Below are 20580 nucleotides of genomic sequence, written 5' to 3'. Positions count from 1 at the left end.
TAAAACAATATAAAGAAATAGAAATAATGATTAGCCTAAAAGTTTAGTATTCTTGTAAAAATATAAACTTGTATCACATATTTTTAATTATAAGCTTAAACAAAAGAGGGATGTTTTAACTAAAATATTTTTAGCCCTAAAACCTAGATTTCCTGACGAAACTTTATTAATAACTTTGTTTTGTATGTAATAAAATCTCTCTATCCTGTGTAGATTAAATTCAAAGTGGTAAATAACAAGTGAAAAGCACCAACAACAACATGGGTATTGTAGACGATGTGAAGGGTATTCTCTCGGTGAAAATAAAACCGAGACAAGATTCATATTCCGATCAATTCTCCCGAATATTTTTACTTAAATTGATGTTCGTGGCAGCCTTCTTTACCGGTATGGATTGGTACAATGATTCGTTAAAATGCATTAACCCTTTTGGTTTGGACGGAGGGTTCATGGGAAGTTCATGCTGGATCAACGGTTTTTATGTCTATGAGAATATCCGTTACCATGAGGATGAATTTGGTTACTATGGGTTACCACGTGACATATCGCACGATGGTATACGACCAAACGGAGAATTATGCTCAGTTTACACTACAAAACAATATGAAAAGAAGAAGGTGACTAGCCGTGATGCAACCTGTACACCGATGACCAAAACATTCTTCCTGCAGTATCAATACTTCACCTTTTTCTTGGTGATGATGGGCGCTCTGTATTACGCACCATACTCGTTTTTCAAGTATGTCAACACAGATAAAGAGTCACTGAAGAAAACTGTAAAAGGTATACTCAGACTCTAACATATGCGCTGTAATACAAGGGGGAAATTCATGACATTTTTTCATTCTACCGCCAAAAATGTTGCCGATATAGCATCGCTTTTTCGTTGCCTTATTGTTGTTGATAAGAATTTTGCTCACTTGTGATTTTAGGAAATGGCGACGCTAAAAATATTGTGGCAACTTTCTTCAGTTATGACTTAAACCCAAAGACAAAGTTAAACTACCGAATATTTGGTTCCATCGCCACAAAATTGTTGTATGTGATTGTCAACATCCTCGCTTTCGTTTTCACAGACAACGTTCTTCATGGAAATTTTCAATCATACGGAACACAGTATGCCAAATGGGCAAAACTGGACAATTCAATTGCTTATGACTATATGGGTAAGAAAATAATAAATATTTTTAATGGTCAATCTAACCGCAGTTAGCTACAAGTTAAAATACCAAGCTCGTTTCTAGGGCAATAACAGTTCAGGACCAAAGGACCCTGGGGACAAGGATGGTAGCTAAAATACCTTAAATAAGCTGCTTTTTATGATCTTCTTTTTTACAAAAAACAACAAGCACAGGACGGCAAACACGTATTCCACTGCAAACTGTATGCATCGGTAAAAATCATTTTAAAAACGACTGGAATGAACAAAACAATTATTTTTATGTGTCACTTAACCCTAACCCTTTTATAGAGGTTTTGATGATTACAAATTTTTAGATAAATATTATTTAAAATTTGAAAATTACAAAGAAAAAAATCATTTCTTCTTTTTTCTAGGTGCTCGACATTCACCAAAACCTGGAGATGTTCTTCTCCCATCATTTGCTTTCTGCGAAGTAGCTGAGCTTGCCAAAGATGTTAAAGACCAATTAACCAATAGGCACCTCCTTGTTTGCGAGCTCAGTCAACACATCTTGTATCAATACGTTTTAATTGTAGTATGGTGGGCCATGGTTATTGGCATTATTGTGTCCGTGGTTGGACTGATTATGTTGTTCATTGATTACGTTATGACGATGGCGTCAATTAAGAACAAAGTACCGACACACAGGTTAGATAGCTTTTTGTTATCAGCATGCTGTTGATGAAGTATGAAGTGCGTTAGATATAAACAACGCAAAACTTGAAAAGTAAACAGCTATCAATAATATACGATTATGTTTCCAGTGTCTGTAATTATTATTTCAATCAGAAAAATTTGCGATTTTTCATATGATATTTATTATATTTTATAAAACTATATTTCTGTCCTGTGTGTGCAAAATAGATGAAAGATTACACTTTTTTGACAATTGCAATTTATTATCGTAAAGATGTCTGAAGCTAAGATATTTACAAACCAATAGGGCAAGCTTGACAAATATAAACATTTTTGATGAACATTAAGTGCTGAAGATAGATAACTTCATTCCCAGGAATTTTTCGGTCCATGACATGAAAAAGCCTAAGAAGCACTGGAGACAAAGTTAAAAATGTAAACACAGCTGCTTTAATATGCTTTAAACCATGCAGTCTCGTTTACAACGCCTTTTTGCTTTTTAATTTTTAAGACCGTGTTCTCGGATAACCGTTTTTTTATAAGGAACTCAGTTGCTGAGAGTCTTAGCCTGCTTGTAACGGGCATAAAAAAATCCCTTGGAATAAGTTTGATCAAAATCATGCCAAAAGCCATAAAAACATGCATCAGATACAAACAAGACTTTGTGGCCGTTCGTTAATATTTTTCATTCTTTTAGTTCGGCTGGCCTGACACTTCGTGAGTGCGAGTACTTGGAGTACATCTACCGGAAGAACATACCGTTGTTCAGTGAGGTGTTACATGAACTGAAAGCGCAAAGAACACCGGGACTGCTTCATGCAAAAGCTCCACCATACAACAGCAAAGAAGAAGAAAACGAGTTTTAAGCGACATTGTGCACTTATAAACTGGTCCAATATGAGAGAACATTTTTTGTGAACATTTTAAGATGGCATATTTTATATGTGTAAGAATTATGCTGAGGCTTTAGAAGTCTTTATCTAGAAACTTGCTTTTGAATGTTTTATGTTATGGTGTGTCTATATAAGATTTAAGTTTAGGTTTTATAAAACGATTGTTGAATAAACAAACAAACAAACAAACAAACAAAATAATACGTTGCAACATTAGAGTCATAAAAACAGGTTGATGTATTAACCATTTTTTAATAGTTTATTCTCTTAAAACGTAACTACGTATGACACAAGTGTTGTGTATTTAGCTATAACACAAGAGTGTTGTGTATTTAGCTTTTGATAACTGTATATACCATCTCACGATCATTTTTACGATTTTTGTAACAGATATTTTTGTACGAGATTTGTCATAGAAAATATAGACGTTTGTGAAACTCGAACTTCTGTTTTACTCTTTCTACACTTGTTTGAAAAATAAATGCGTAAAATCGCACATAAAGTTTTGGAATTAATCGGAGGGTTTAACTGAAACACAAAATCTTCTATCCACCTGGAGTTTTTAGCACGTATTTGTCATTTTCGCCAAATATTACGACTATATAGGATATACGGAACCGAAATATGCAATTTGCCTGATGTCAAAGCAACCAACGCTTATTCGGCTCTCAAGGTCAAAAAGGCCAGAACGGGTTGGATCGCGAATCCAATAATAATAATAATAATAACAAAGTGTATTAAAAATTTCAAGCGAGTAATTTGGAAACTGTGTTTACATCTTCATGGATTGGTATCTAAGTAAAAATGATTTTGTCTTAATTTTTGAATAAAGTGCTAGCACACTAGCTGCGGGTTTGAGCAGTCTTGTTAAGTCTGAAAGAATATTGTTTCTCGCATTCGAAAGGCCTCTTTTATGTCAACTACTACCCCTAATTCAAAATTATTTAACTTATCAAAATTATGTTCAATGGGAAAAGGTTTGTTTTTCTCATAAAAAAGACGTCAAAATGTGACAGAGCAAATCCCTAAATGTATACCCCCAATAAACACAGTGCAAACCCTGAACTGAAATCAACCAATGAGCACAAAGCCGGCGTGACCACATCTCACCCTCTTATATAGTGCGGATTAATTATCTTTGTTCGGGTGAGACCATTCTTTTGCAAACATTAGAGAAGATAGGATTTCTCGATAATGATCACGTAAGCAAAGAACAATAGAAGTAACTAATCATGCAGAGCGTTGCCATCCAGCGTAGGTCTCCCCACCTTAATAGACCTTTCCCGAATTTCCTAATTATGCCAAACTTAATTAAAGAGGTCGATACTAAAAATGATAAGTTTCTTAGCAAAAGGTAGAACAAATTATCTAATTTCGTAAATATTTCTGCTCGTTAAGTTCCTCAATGCCGAGTTGAAAGTTGCGGTGAAACCTTTATATTGCCGATCTTTCCAAGAGTAGCCTCGTTATCAAAATAATTATTTTTTTCAAATCTATATAAACCAGAAAACTCCATTTTTGTCATGATAATCTAATATTCTATCTAAATATCCTTATCTGAAAGGCACAGAACCATTATAAAATTTTGGATGACGTCATAATTATTATAATTTATGAAATTCGGGAAAGGTGTATTGTTCCGATTTCCAGAGCTGCAAACATTTGTACTGTATTTTTTAGTCTTTTATTTATGCACATAATCTATATTATAATACCCGTATACGTCTGTCTGTCACACAAAATGGTAGCTTAGCCGCGCAATATCGAGAAGCACGCAATGCGGTATAAAAAGGACGGGCGAACCCGTGGATGTTCCACGGGCTAACGACTAGTTAGAATAAATTGGAGTAAAATGCGTTAACATACACGAGAAATAAAGACATAGGTTGGGTTTGTTGTTATTTACATTTGAATTATGAATAAAGTTACTCTCATTTTTTTTAAACCGTAACCACATGAATATAAAAAAATTATTCTATATTAAATTTCGTTGATTTCGTCGGCGAAAATATTTGTCGGCTAGCACAAAATTTGTCTTTTTTAACCGACGGATTTTTCACCGATAATGTAAACTGACAAAACCGTAAAAAAGAAAATACCTGTTAATAACCAAGCAAAATAAATCCTTTTTATTCTGAGGTCAAACATTCTTTCTTTATGCACAGCTTTAAAGAAATCAATTAATAGCTATTTTATCTTCACGGCGTTTTTATTTTTTTTTTATTTGTCAACCAATGAAATTTACGCTATTGTGTGGCGGCAAAAAAAAGAACACAGTCACTGACAATTGTGTAGGTATCATTTAAAAGTAAAACGAGAAAAAGAAGCACCTACGAAATAAATTTTGAAACTGGTCAGGTTGCTGAAAAGGCTTACCTACAGAGATTCACTTAATACTTGTTTAACTTTTCCGGGACTGTTACCAAATATTCTTTATTCCAAATTTTGGTTTAAGAACGCTGTTTACCTGGGAAGTATATCAGTACATTTAGTTATTCTTTGCTGACTTTTCTACAACCGTTTAGAAATTTTAAAAGGTACACCTCCCTAACGTACTACGGTTTTCCACTAACATAATAGAAAATGAGGCATTTGTCCAAGGTTCTGCGCCCTTTCTATTGTCAGTAACACGAAAATTTGCCGACACACACCGATAAAAAGAACATTATACTCGTCTTTACACCGACAACTGAAGAAAGAAAATCGAATATACAGCAGAAAACGTGTGAGATATAAATTTAGCAAGGAGTTGGTCTAATGTTTCTTCAGGATGTACTGCTTCACTTCTAATCCTCCCAAGGACTCATATCAGTATCAATAGAGACGCAGTAATAAGCTGCATATCGTAGTTTCTCTTCAGCTTGTGTAGCACTAGACAAGAAGAAAAAAATTGTTATTCTAACAAAATAATTCTACATATTCTAAACTGTGGAAATAAAAACGAAAAATATCTGTAGTAATATCGTCCTGATGAATCATTATTGATATAGTAGCTACTAGTAAGGTTATAAGTTATATCAGAACGCATATAACACGGCTTTCATTGGTGAACGCTAGAACGATTCCAGAAAATTTTAATTCTGGTCCATAAGTGTGAAACTACGTATATGGATACTCAGTTCTAATATATTTTTTGTTTATATCGGATTTTTCGAGTTTTCCTGTCCGCACGACACGGAAAACGGCTTTTTTCGGGTTTTCGCTAATTGTCTGAGCCCGCTTAAAAGTGACAAAAGTAGAACTTTTTTTATCATTAGAAAGTTTAGTCTGCTTATAACAAACGCCTAGCTAGTAAAAAAAAATAATTGACTAAATTAGAAGTAACAAGATTTGGTAAAGCACATGTTTTCTCATGCCCCTTTTGTCAAATTATGTGTAGGCATAGCAGCAAAATTCTTAGAGACCATTCCAATTTGTACATTTTTTAACCCTATTGAAGTCGGCTCCAATTGGGCTAAAATTCCATTTAGTTTGTTTCTGAAGCTCAGTTTTTCTTTCTCTCCTTCTCTCTAGATTTCTGTGTGTTATTGCTCACAACATGTATTTCTCAGTAGCAAAGTCCACGACTTTCATGGGTTTAGTTTTTTGGAGTTTGCTCGAAAGCTGCCTCAATTAGAATAGCTTGTTTTTTTTACACGAGTTTAAACAAGCTAGAGAACAAAGTTGGAACCTTACTTACCTGGTGTACGAAGGAAGGAAGAGCGTGTGTGAACATGTCGCTGATTCAGGCAGGGCGTTTACATGCGTGGATCTAAAATGAAGTCACGCATGCGTAGAACAATTATACAATAGTAAAAAAAAAGGTGCGACGAAAGACTGGAAAGAGGCTTTGGTTGCATCATATCACCAAGAGAATATAATTTTTAAAGACAATAGTGACCGCATTAACTCTGCTGAAGAATTTTTCAACAAAGAAGAGAGGACAAAAAAAAAACAGCGTCACTTACGATTTGCTTTTCGATATATAAAGCGGCGTTGGCAAACGTCGTCGACCAGTGACGAATCTTAGAAACCGACTTCTGTCTTCTGTAACAAAAATAGTAAACACAAAGTTATGACGAGGCTGAGAAAACTGAAACTGATTTTTAACATGATACACTTTGGCTGTTTAAAATTTCATAAAAGGTTTGTTTATAATAAAATAAGGAAATGTTTAAGTAAACTGTAGGAGGTTGTATTTAAACCGTACCGGCTGATTTAATTAACTAAACAACAAAAAATTGAATAGAAAAAAAGGGTTATTCTAACGACGGGTTTCCACTCAAACAAATGTGGTCGAATCGATCGACGTCGATCGCATTGGTGTTACTAAAAATAAAACATCGCATAAACTTCGTTGATCGATTCGACCGCATTAGTCTAAGGGGAAACCCGCATTTAGACATTTCGTTTTAATAGCAAAAGTGCTGGTACAGGTGTACGGGTTTGCGGGTCAGTGTTTTCAGCCTAGCCAGACAAAATAAATAAATATACTATAATGAGTTTTCAATTCCAGAAGTCAAAAGTTGACCTCGATTTACCTGACATTTTCCTGATTTTTTTTTATCTAAAAATCATAGCATTTTCAAATTTTCTCTCCTTATTTTTCCTATAGTTATCGCTGGCTGTTTAAGGAAGAAGAAATGCAATGTACAAAGGAAAAAAAGGAAACAAAGGATAAAACATATACAAGCTGAAGATAAAAACTGACATTAAAAAACATTAAAATAAAAAGCGGAAAGAGGGGGAGGTTTAAAATTCCTGTCAAATTTCTGGACATTTCATAAAATGACCAAATTTTTCTGACATTTTGCTTATTTTTGCAAAATTCCTGACATTCCTGACATAGTGTACGTTGAGAGTTACCTATAAGTATCACTGAAAAAGAATGTAAAAAATTGCTTATGTCAGCAAATCAAAAACTTTTAGGCACCTATTCACAAAAAAGTGTGAAGTTAGTTTTTAGAAATCTAGAAACAAATTTTATGGCGAAAATCAGTTTGGAATTGAAACTGAGGAAAAGTCAAAATTTGGAACATAATAATTATGTTAGGAAAACATGAAATTTAGGCAAGATAGCCTAAATTAAACAAGTACTTTTCTTTTGTAATTGTAATTTTATTTTCTTACCGTTGGTAAAGTTTTCTAAAGCTTGCCACATATACTTAATAGTGGGGTCAGATTCATCTTCAAAATCGTCGTAATGAGCTAAAAGTGCCAAAAAAAATAAAATATTAGTAAAAAAAAATTACATATACATATATATAACAAGTATATACCGTACATCCAAAATAAGCCGCTTCGAAAATGAAAATCGATATAATTTAGTAGACACTCAGATTCAGTGAAGATACCACATTACACACTGTTTTAAAATCTTTTCGTGTGTGTTGTCAGGTAAAAGATGTTGATATTGACGAAATAATTTGTTTCAAGAAAGGCAGCTCTTTGTGTCATCATAAATAACGCTCCAAAAGGTTTTGCGCGAAAATTTATACGCTTGCACTTAAGGAACACAATAATAACAGCAAATTTATCCCACCTGACTTTTTTAATGCTTCCACAGAAATCTCAGGATCACCACAAATTCTTCTCTCCAACTCTTGCCATGTCAGCAAAGTCAAAACAGCCTTGGGTACAACTTTTTCCAAACCATTGCGTATAGCAACAATCTAGAAGAGTTTCACATGAAAGTTGGAAAAGTTGGTTTACACATGACACGTGTTTACACCAATAATGCAAGATAGGGATAGATGTGCATATTTTACATGGCTTGTACCCTGTCTATTATTTCCAGGAGGGGCCATGGCTTAGATGGAAAGTCCTAGAGCATCCAATGCTCATTTTGAGATACGCATACCCAATTAGGGCCCGTGCGCTGCAAGACAGCTCCCTGCAACATACAACGGCACCCAGACAGTGTGTCATCTCCCCAAATTTCCCTTACATTGCTTGGGTCAACCCGAGGTTATGATAACATTCACTTGCCCATATTGAATCGTCGCCAAGGGGATCTCCCGCACAAAGTACGGTAGTTATAATTACTAAGCTACGGCGACACAAAAATATGCAACAAAGTTTTCTGATTTTGATTTAGTTTAAGCAAAAAAAAAAATTCCAGTTCTTACAGATTCATTTTCCAGCTCTTTAAGAACGTAAAAGACATACTTCTTAAGAAATAAACGACAGGCTCAGTAAAGACTAGTGCAAGCTTTGTATATTTCAAGGAGCACTTGCACTATAAGAGTACAAAACTTTTAGGAAGAATTGAGCTTTGAACAAGCCATAAGCTTAATCAAAAAGACAAAATGCTATAAACAAATCAGTGTAAAATCTCGGTCACGTTTAAAAAAAGCGTGCATCCTTTCGAACAAAAATATGCCGGCCCAAAGTAAAGGAAAATTTTCGGAAAGTTATTACTATCCACATAGAAGTGACTAAAAAAGAAAAATAAATAAAAAAAAAATAACTTTCAGGCATGGGCGGCTGTGATAAATTTTTTTCTCAATGCCAATTAATTTTGTTTGACAAAACATTTTCCGACATTTTCGAAATTCAACATACCTATGGCTAAGAAGACACCATTACGTGATTTTGAGATAATTAGCACACAATAAAAATAATCCAAACATTTAAAAATATTCAATGCACTAGAAAAGATGCTGAAGTTACCTGTTCTTGAAATTCAACCATGCGATTTTCTCTGACAAGTCTTAAAAAATCTGAGCGGTCCTCATACTTAACATAGCCGGCATTATCTTTTACACAAACTTCGGTGCCGTTAGATAAAACCTATAAAAACATGTTTTTTAAGAGCAAGAACTTTAATAGTCAATAAAACACACAACAAAAAAGACTAATCGCAGCGAACTCAAACTGATTTGAATCACTACAGCCAACGCTGTGCTCCATAGAACATTAGTTTTTATCACTTCGGACGAAGTTCGTGTGGCATTTCATTACGATCATTTTAACAGAAGTAAAATTTCAAATTGGTGCAAGGTTTTCATGTAAAACTCTACCTCGGGTCGAAATGCGGTTTTCAATCAGAGTTTAGAAATCATGAACACAAAAGAAAACCCGAAGTGAAACACCATGTACACAGTTGCACTTTTAACTGTGATGTAAAATTCACTTCACCTGAATTTAACTTCAGTTAATCTCTAAGAAAAACAAGACACTAGACCAAATTCAAAAGAACATCTCACTGTTGTGTACACCAAAACACCTTCGTACATCTCCTTAAATTTTTCTTCATTTATCTTCTCCATCATTTCGTGAAATTGCACCTGCAACAGAAAATAGTAATTCCTATAGAAACTGCAACGATTAAAAAAAAACGACAGCAAATTTTATTTTTCCGACAAAATTTTGAGCCTTGCTATCAGTTCTATCTTGACTAGCAATTTATTTCGCGATGTTTATTATCAAAAATTAAGTCTGTTTACAGTTAACTCTCTCTGATTCAAATCTCCGTATGTTGAATCTCCGTAATTTGAATCCCCGTAATTCGAATCTCTGTAATTTGAATCTCCGAAATTTAAATCCCTGTAACTTGAATCTCAATAATTAGAATATCTCTATAGTTCGAACAAAGTCAAAGTAACCTTGAGAATATCTTAAGCAATGTCATTCGAATCTATCTCTAATGCAAACAAAAATTTATTCCCCCTTGAAATTCAAATTAGAGAGAGTTAACTTAACAACTACAGTTACATGGTACACAGATTTTATGACTAGCAAAAAAAAAACCCACACACAGAGTTACATAAAAACACACACTAACCTCAGCAGCGTCTACTGTGAAATAATCTTTGTCAAAAGATACTGGCTCGTGATTTAATATTTTCCATATGAAGGGAGGAAGCGAAATGACCTACACATTAACAAGCGACAAAAATATCATGTTATAATATGATCATGGCGATTACGTCTGATATACAGTACATAACAACGAAAGCTACTAGGAAAAATTAAGCTGTATCATCTTTTGTGATCTCTTCATAAGATTTCGTTGCGAGCGAAACTAAATTTATGCCAACAAAAGGATAACTAGAGATAAATGTTTTTAAGAAACAAGACACAATTTCCAAAACTACATACAAGGTTTTCTTTCCCTCTTAAGCACGCTCCCATAAGTTGACCAATCCATTCATATTTAGCAAACAGCTTGCATTTTGCGTTTGGTACGTAACAATCGCGATACACATTCGATGTTGCCGTCTGAAGAAGACAATAAATAACTATAACATATATGTGAAAACTATAATAAGGAAATACAATTTTCGCGAAAGAATCTTTTCCCGTTCAGCTTTAACTCAAATTTTTTGCATTTTGCGGGCATAAACTTTTGCTGTTCTCCAGGATTTTCCATGTAGAACCAACTAGTGTGTATACATTTTGTCTCACGTCAGGAAAATTCTTAGGGAACACAATGCGAGAAAAAAACTTTAGCGATTAACGATCTACATTTTAGGAATTTATTGAGATTTTTAGGGGTAGTTTCAAGTAATAGCTAATATCTAAAGAGAGGTATGTTACCTAAATACTCGGCATAAAGGTGCCTAAAAGATCGATATAAAAACTGAGTAGTATCAATAACATTGAGTATAGCAAATGAAAGTTATCAAAAAAGCCGGCAAGAGGGGTGGACCGAATAAGGTTAAAAAGTAAGAAACAAAATACATGAATTCCAAGATTAAATAGCATGGTTCTTTGCAAAAAAATAGGAAAAGTAACTGCCACAAAATCTGATGACACTCTAATTGTGTCTCGACGAAAATACTGAATTCAAGTACAAACAACACACCAATAACAACCCTTTTTATTACCTGATTTGGACTTCTGACGAAGAATGGGAGTGGCAAAGGTTGCAAGCTATCTTGTGAGGAAGGACACAACTCTTCAGCAAGGTCTGCAATACTGTCTCTGAATCCTCCCCCTATTAAAAAAGGCTTAATAAATTAACGATTACTTTACGTTAAAGTTAAGCGAGAAGATTAAATCCAAGATACTACTTGCAGATTTTAGAAGGCCATCGTCACATAAACATTGAGACAATTGTACTTTTCGGCCATTTTACAAAGTTGGCAAAATTCTCCGCAGCCGGTAGGCTGAGGAAGTGCTACTTTTTCAGATGCGTAGACTAGGTAAACAACGTTTATATTGCGCTAGTCGCACTTTATAACACGTTTGCTTTACAGAACGATCCACGTCCGGCAAACAAGGGCATACTTTGAGAGTTGGAAGCTAACCAAATAACCTAAATCCAAATTGTCTGAACCTACATAACTACTTGTCAGGATAAACTTGAAAAATTGCTGCCTTGTGAAAAAATAAAAAACTTTGCAAATATTGCTACACACAAAACGCTTAACAGTTACGAACACAAAGTCGAGTATGAAGTTAAGACGACCTTACTACACGCCTCAAAAAGTTGGTTTTTTGTGACTACAAATCAACTTAGAAATGTTTCGTCGTGAGGCCTGTGAGACGATGGAGCTCGATGACATGTGAAACACAATCGCAACATACCTTGATCAATAATACCCTCGCCAATGAATTTACATTCCCACCACTGATCATATTTTAATGACCATCTAAACAATGAAAGTTTAACAAATTAGGTTAAAAGCAAATAAATAATACAAATATTGACAATAAAAACAACAACAACAACACCAGCCACGACATCCACAACAACAACAACAAACAACAGCAACAACAACAATAACAAAAACAACAACAACAACAACAACAAAAGAAAACAACAACAACATCAACAACAAACAACAACAACAACAACAACGAAAACATGTAGAAAAGAAATCCACCTGTAGTCAAGTTTTACATCACATTTCTCAGGCCGTAGTGCTTCATACAACTATAAAAAAGGAAATTTAGTTTTGTATAGTCCGGAAATGGAGCAGTATAAAACAATTAACGTATAAGATAAGTAATTAAAAACGAAAAACATAAAACTCGATGACTGGAGAGCTTCCTATCTCATCAGGTACGCACATACCTTATGACAAACACAAAAAGAGCTCTGCACCTCTATTTAACACAGGTTGGTTGGGAAATATATATATGTTTTAAAGTAACCCAGATTTATGCATGGACATAATCTTAAACTTTAAATCAAAGGTACCGTTATATCCGCTGTGGTGGCACAGAAAAGATGACAGTGTAACTTCGATCACTCACCTGATTAAAAATGGAATTTTTTGCATCAGGGTCCCCCAATGGATCGACCAAATGTTCTGCGGCAATATGACGATTGATATATATCTTCGGCATGTTGGGCGACGTAGCTCCCACCGACTCTCGTAAGCAATTCAAAATAAGTCCTTGTCTTCGACGAGAGAGTGGAAAGAATTGGCGCATCGCCTCAAGACATGAGTACGTACCGGCTGTGTATCCCCAGGTGGGTAGTAAGTATAATATGACGCTATCGAAGAGGATCATAAAGCGTGTCAAAGCTTGAGCACGACGGTATAAAAGCTCTCTATCCACAACAGACTCCAGTTTGGGGTATCTAATGATAAAAATGTAATAGTGAATCAGAGTATTAAATAAACAAATACTTACTTTTTTTCTTATATTTAAATTCAAACAAAAATAGTCGAACACAATACTTTTGGAATGGCGAACCTGTTTCCACAACCCTGCAATACCTTTCAAAATATACAAGATCAGGCTTAAGATTGCAAGGGGACATTTTTTAAAATACCAGCCCAATCTCCAACGGGATCTAACCGTTTAATTTTAATTCTGTTTTACGTAACAAAAGCAGCCACCATTAAAAATGGTGAAAGAAAACAAAAGAATTTTTAAAATTGGCACTTTGGAGTGACAGTTTATATACAAGAATATAGGAATTACTAAATAAAACCAAATTGTGTTTCTACCAGTTTTATTTAAGGAAATTCACCTAAAAACGAGATAACTACCTACCTGACGAGATCCTTATCAAATGAGTTTCGATTCAATCCGTTTTGTTTATGCTTCGAAGATGCAATTTTGATGTAATGCACTCGACAATCAATGCCATCGTCTACAGAATAAAAACTAGTTTTTAAAAATACAAATAAAATTTTTTCAATTACTTGAATTTTATGTTCAGCTCGCACTTTAAAGGGCATGCAATTGATTCATTTTCGGATAATGATACACTTAATTACATGGCTAACTTTGGACTTATTCTGGCAACATTAAACAATCTAATCTCACGAAAAAAAAATTGTCTTTGTTTTTTCCTTCAAACCAACTAATCGAAGAGAACTTCAAGATAATAATTATGCAAAAATTCTGAACCAGAGATTCAAGAAAACATATGCAAATTTTTTGAAAAAAAAAAATGTTTTCTCCATTCTCTATTAATTTAGAGCAAGCAAAAATTATGCCCTTAATATGGCTGGTACTCTTGATACAAACCATGGAAAGCCATGGTACTCTTGATACACACTATGAAAAGCCCTGGTACTCTTAATACACACCATGAAAAGCCATGGTATTCTTGACACACACCATGAAAAGCCCTGGTACTCTTCATACACACCATGAAAAGCCATGGTATTCTTGACACACACCATGGAAAGCCATGGTATTCTTGACACACACCATGGAAAGCCATGGTATTCTTGACACACACCATGAAAAGCCATGGTACTCTTGATACACACCATGAAAAGCCATGGTACTCTTGATACACACCATGAAAAGCCATGGTACTCTTGATACACACCATGAAAAGCCATGGTACTCTTGATACACACCATGAAAAGCCATGGTATTCTTGACACACACCATGGAAAGCCATGGTATTCTTGACACACACCATGGAAAGCCATGGTATTCTTGACACACACCATGGATAGCCATGGTATTCTTGACACACACCATGAAAAGCCATGGTATTCTTGACACACACCATGGAAAGCCATGGTATTCTTGACACACACCATGAAAAGCCATGGTATTCTTGACACACACCATGGAAAGCCATGGTATTCTTGACACACACCATGAAAAGCCATGGTACTCTTGATACACACCATGAAAAGCCATGGTACTCTTGATACACACCATGAAAAGCCATGGTATTCTTGACACACACCATGGAAAGCCATGGTATTCTTGACACACACCATGGAAAGCCATGGTATTCTTGACACACACCATGGAAAGCCATGGTATTCTTGACACACACCATGGATAGCCATGGTATTCTTGACACACACCATGAAAAGCCATGGTATTCTTGACACACACCATGAAAAGCCATGGTATTCTTGACACACACCATGGAAAGCCATGGTATTCTTGACACACACCATGAAAAGCCATGGTACTCTTGATACACACCATGAAAAGCCATGGTACTCTTGATACACACCATGAAAAGCCATGGTATTCTTGACACACACCATGGAAAGCCATGGTATTCTTGACACACACCATGGAAAGCCATGGTATTCTTGACACACACCATGGAAAGCCATGGTATTCTTGACACACACCATGAAAAGCCATGGTATTCTTGACACACACCATGGAAAGCCATGGTATTCTTGACACACACCATGGAAAGCCATGGTATTCTTGACACACACCATGAAAAGCCATGGTACTCTTGATACACACCATGAAAAGCCATGGTATTCTTGACACACACCATGAAAAGCCATGGTATTCTTGACACACACCATGGAAAGCCATGGTATTCTTGACACACACCATGGAAAGCCATGGTATTCTTGACACACACCATGAAAAGCCATGGTACTCTTGATACACACCATGAAAAGCCATGGTACTCTTGATACACACCATGGAAAGCCATGGTATTCTTGACACACACCATGAAAAGCCATGGTATTCTTGACACACACCATGGAAAGCCATGGTATTCTTGACACACACCATGGAAAGCCATGGTATTCTTGACACACACCATGGAAAGCTTGATATCTGACTTGTACCAGTTTAGTGTTTCTCCTACCTAACATTAAAATTAAGCACGACAAATCATTTTAAAACTCGAAATCAAATGAATAAACACCTTTGCACTCCTTTATTCGAATTTCCACTGTAGGATAATATTCTGCTGCATTTTCCAAGATAGCAACATCACCTGTTTGTGTACTATAGAAAATAATAACTTTTATACAGTGTGGAATCAATTTAAAATATCAAATCCTGGTTTAAAAAAATGCTGAATTAAAGTTTGCAAATATAAGTCAATTTGCAATCAATAAAATTAAATTTCTTTCTTCATATTTTCTTTCTTAAACATTGTTTCCACATTCATTTCTTTATTATAGCGTAATCAATTTAAATATTTTTCATAATAAACTTTAAAACAAAAGTAGCAGTCACCTTTCGATGCGGGTTTCATTTAGCATCCTGCTCTGACCAGTCGTTGTTGTCCCGTATACCAGCACTCTACTTGGCATGTAGTTATCATCTGATTGGTCAACACCCATCACCAGTCTCCTGAAACCATAATAATTTTTAATAGACTCACAGTCAATATAAATGTATATAATTTATATAAGAATTAGCCGTATTCAAAATGACAGTTGGATTGCTACATTATGATAAGAATGCAGGAAACAGCAATGCCTGGGATATGTACAACGAATTAAAGTTCAATGAAGAGAATACGTACCATGGGGGAACCTGTGGATTATATTATGTCTATATTAGGCTAGTCGTTGTATGTTGTTCTTTTAGCTAAGATATACCAAGATTCTTCCTTAAAAACCTTTTTTTAATTGAAAAGGCTATCCTATTGACTTATTTAGTTTAGCAAACATGCATCCTTTATCTTCACTAAGCTGATTTCTAACATAACCTCTAGTTTTTTGCTACCTACCTGAAAAGAGAACATTTATAAAGTATTCAGTCAAATTTAGGCTCATAAACAAAGTTTAATTTTGATGCTTTAATGCAGCTAGGTAACTATACATTTAACTACCAATACAACAAAAAGTATTTATAACTATAGTGTTTAATGTTTAATCATGGCTACCTAAATTTTGAGTGCAATGACTGAGCACAATTATTATTTCCCCCCATAATTAATTTGTAAGACAAAACATGTTCAGACGTCATCAAAATGTCTTAACCTGTGGTTTCATTGACACAACAATTTTGGGGAATACATTTTCTGAAAAGTAATTTACACCTTTACTAAATGCTGACGTTGTTGTAGCTATAGCATGAATTTAAATACCAGCATATATTTTACTGTATATATTTTAGTTATACTTACTACTTTAAAATATCATCGATAAAGTCTTTCAATGTAAACAGAAGCTAGCAAACATACTTATTTACAAAATAATTTCAAACTGAATAGTCACCACACCATTTTGGTTTTAGCATGCTAATGTTTACAAACATCCGTAGAAAACATTAAAGTAATTCTTATATTGAAATAAGTCAAATACAGGTTTAAATCAAAAATCTTCTGGGTGCTCCAGTCCAGAGTAAAACTTAAATTGCACTTTTTAAGCATGGTGCCGGAACATAAATTTATGTTGGTAAAAATAGGGTTTAAGGTCCAGATCCCCTATACTAAAGGCTCAACCTAGTGTCACTCACAAATAATTTCTGAACATCTAGAGAAGCTTATTCTACAAGATAAAAAATGCTAAACCCCTCTATTAACACTATTTTCTCATTCAATGATTTCTCAATAAACCCATCTCCATTAAATGTTTTGATCAGCACAACATAACTCCTATATTATTAGTGATTCTACAATTGACACTATCCACACAAGATTTTAATTTTTGAAAATGTTTGATCACCAGAATCCAAAATTTAGAAAGTAGAAAAAACTCAAGAGCCAGCATTTTAAGATATTAAAAATTTGAGGCAAAAAATAATTTCAATACCAGAGTATTTATATATTTCTGACATTTTTTACTCAAATTACTGATATATCCAACAATTGCCCAGTCAGTTTGATCCGAATTTTTATATTTATTGGAACATCAGATTAGGTACTAAAAAATATTTAAAGTAAGTTACAAGTATAGGATAGACTAGCCTAGCCAAATTTTACCATATTCAACTTACTGAATGATAACACCAGTAGCTATCTGTAGACGGATATAATGTCTCCCCAGGCTTCCATCAGATTCCCAGAAAGTGTCAGAATCACCATCAAGAAGATTATATGCAGAATCTTGTTCCTAAATAAATTGACCTCGTTGTAGGTGTGTATTATTAACATACAGGGTCATGTATTAGGTGTTTAGTTTATGACCAAACAAAGGATCTCATAATAAATACAAGAAGCAGTGTTTTTTTCTATTTTTTGAGAAAACATCCGTTTGGGTTATCACATTGGACCTCAATGGCTGTTGCGGGGTATGTATACATTCATTTTCATATGTTCAAAAAATTAATTAAAAAAAGGAAAAATGTTAATTGAAGCCAAAAAAATATTCTTTGAATATTCTAATAATTTAGGTGGTTCTGAGCTGGCAAAATTTACTCTTTAAGGAAAGCCTGCACATTCTCTACAGAGAGCTGTGGGAGTTCCGTGGCATGAACATTATATATATATATAAGTGAACCCTATTTCTGAGTGCTATGCATGCATTAAAAGCCATTGCAGCTTCACAGCCTGTGTAGTGATAGAGTCTTTTTATATCATAAATGCTTTGCTGCACTGTTTCTGCAAAGTTTTATACTTCACATTATGTCCTCTTTGTTCAAATCTGTTTTGCGAAACACATTTGCAGAAACTTAAATGACAGTGACCACATAATGAATTATTTAATAAACATGGCATTATTTAACAAACCTGCAAACGTTTTATTTTTTAACAACTTCATTGGAAATAAATAGTCATTGGGGTTAACAAAACTGCAAAAAAAAGGAAAAAGGTTTTTTTGAATTATACCTTCATTGATCTGATAACGAAACCCTTCCTAAAGTTTACAGTTTCGAACACACAGAAAAACCATGGATTTAAGAACACAATACCGTAGATACAGTAACTGATTCCACATATTTACTCGCTCCACCCACTTGCTGGTCATATGTTTTGCAGTGATCGACTAAAAATCGCACAAGCTCTTCATCAGCCTCAAGGGACCAGTTGGGTGGAGGATTGGATAATCGACTGATAGCTGCTTCATCAGCATTTGGAGGAAGTGAGGTAGGGAGGATATGCAACATATAGCTATTCTCAACCACATTTTGCCATCTAAAAAAATACACAATATAAATAAAACTAGCAATATATAAGATGTAAAAATCCCCTATAACTAAAAAAAAAAAGGTGATATTTATAAAAGAAAAACTTTGTTATAATTATTATTGACCCTTAAAAATGTAACAATATTTTTTTTATCACATTTGAAATGCTGCTTTAAATTTGCTTTTCGTAAAGTGACTGAAAAGAAAAGAAAAGCACAATTTTCAAAAAGATGTCCTTTTAATATAAAAAATACTCTAATGGATCATTCATTGAAAATAAACACACACACAATTTCATTATTTCAGTTGAGGTTGGATTTTCTTTTTTTTGCACTTTAGCAGCAAATGTTATTTGTACTCTTCCAAAAAAGTTGCAAAATTAGATATTTCAGTGAGATAATTTGGATATATGGTCAGATTTTTGGATGAAAAAAACACCTGAGGTTGAAGTTGAAAAAAAGGTTGAAGTTTTTAAAACATGAAGTATATAAGCAAAATCCCCTAAAAACATTACATACACCTATAGAACAAAATAATTCGTATGTTTATATGTTATTAATTTTTTTACAAAATCTCAGGCTCAACATTTTAAAAAATAGCTTCTTATATAAAAAGTGTATAGTCTAAACACGTTATAGAATCTACAAATTTTAAAGAGAAATACGCCTATCTTGGCTTATTAGTTTGGAGTAAGCATAAATTAATTTGCTTTAAAAAAATTGTGAATTCGGTTTCACCCTATAGTAAACCCTTTTAGCACAGCATAAAATTTGTGCAAAATAAATTTGGTGTAACCACAGTAGTAGCACCACTTTCCGGTTGTGCAAATTTTATTTTTATATAGGTAAAGTATTAGAAGAATCATGCAAGAATAACAACAACAAAGGAAATGTCAGACCTGTAACATGTCTTCTTCTTTTTTGATTTATCGCCTTTCTTATGCCTCACACTAAGCAAACCACCAAAAATATCATCTTTCGATTCAGAAGATTTGGTAGGCGACTCCGCAATGTCATACTTTGCTGTGAGAGTGAGTGGGCTATCGGGTTTAGCATCTCTTGCCTGCAGCAAGATCCAGAAATTTCCATCCTCTGCTTCAAACAGCAAATCGATTTTAGATTTTGAATTTTCCTGAGAAATATAGAGAAATATACTATTTCAAATGACAAAAAAACGGTCTTTGGTGATGCTTACCTTCTCAATTTGGATCCAGTCTCCTGCATCGTTCGAAAACTCCTCCCCATATGCAAGCAAAGAAAATTCCTTAACTTTACTCTCACTAACAGTTATCCGTCCAACTAACTTCCCGTCTTTTTTAGAAGGACTTGTCCAAACATTAAAATGCAATGGAAATTTAACTGTGTTTAGATCAGGCGATATCACATACTCAATCGTAGCAGGGACAAAGCAAAGTTCTTGTGGCAATGGTTTGTTTGATTTAATTCTTTTTACAGTATCCAATACACATCGTATGCAAGCCAACCTTTTCCTTGCTTTGTTAGGACTCATTTTCTAACAGAAACCTTGGAATTTAATTTTACATGTTGCCTAAATTAAATAACACGGCTAATGTTAACATATATATTAATTTTGAAAGAACCTAAAACCAAGGGATTTTGTGCTAAAGATGGATGACAGAAATTTGTTTTTTTGCAGTAAATAAAGACT

At 34.3% G+C, this 20580-nt stretch overlaps 2 protein-coding genes across 2 annotated transcripts; one reads left to right on the top strand and one right to left on the bottom strand.

The window, feature by feature from the left end:
- Positions 1–213: 213 nt before the first annotated feature.
- LOC130629684 (uncharacterized) lies at positions 214–3149 on the top strand. Its single transcript, XM_057442990.1, has 4 exons — positions 214–783; positions 933–1166; positions 1558–1831; positions 2517–3149. The coding sequence occupies exons 1-4, from the start codon at positions 261–263 to the stop codon at positions 2683–2685; spliced, it is 1200 nt and encodes a 399-aa protein (XP_057298973.1). The 5' UTR covers positions 214–260; the 3' UTR covers positions 2686–3149.
- A 1449-nt stretch (positions 3150–4598) lies between these two features.
- LOC130629682 (E3 ubiquitin-protein ligase HECTD3-like) lies at positions 4599–20480 on the bottom strand. The gene is made up of 20 exons (XM_057442988.1): positions 20107–20480; positions 19811–20043; positions 18697–18919; positions 17782–17897; positions 16072–16188; positions 15755–15837; positions 13648–13747; positions 12898–13228; positions 12525–12574; positions 12226–12290; positions 11523–11632; positions 10795–10914; positions 10478–10567; positions 9900–9980; positions 9364–9483; positions 8234–8363; positions 7822–7899; positions 6660–6738; positions 6392–6463; positions 4599–5583 (listed from the first exon to the last, which is right to left on the bottom strand). Exons 1-20 carry the CDS (start codon positions 20419–20421, stop codon positions 5499–5501), a joined length of 2598 nt encoding a protein of 865 aa, XP_057298971.1. The 5' UTR covers positions 20422–20480; the 3' UTR covers positions 4599–5498.
- Positions 20481–20580: the final 100 nt, after the last annotated feature.

This window comes from Hydractinia symbiolongicarpus, chromosome 2, assembly GCF_029227915.1.
Source record: "Hydractinia symbiolongicarpus strain clone_291-10 chromosome 2, HSymV2.1, whole genome shotgun sequence".
Taxonomy (NCBI): domain Eukaryota; kingdom Metazoa; phylum Cnidaria; class Hydrozoa; order Anthoathecata; family Hydractiniidae; genus Hydractinia; species Hydractinia symbiolongicarpus.
The sequence above is the reverse complement of the archived record's forward strand: the minus strand, read 5'-3'. Positions and strand labels throughout refer to the sequence as shown.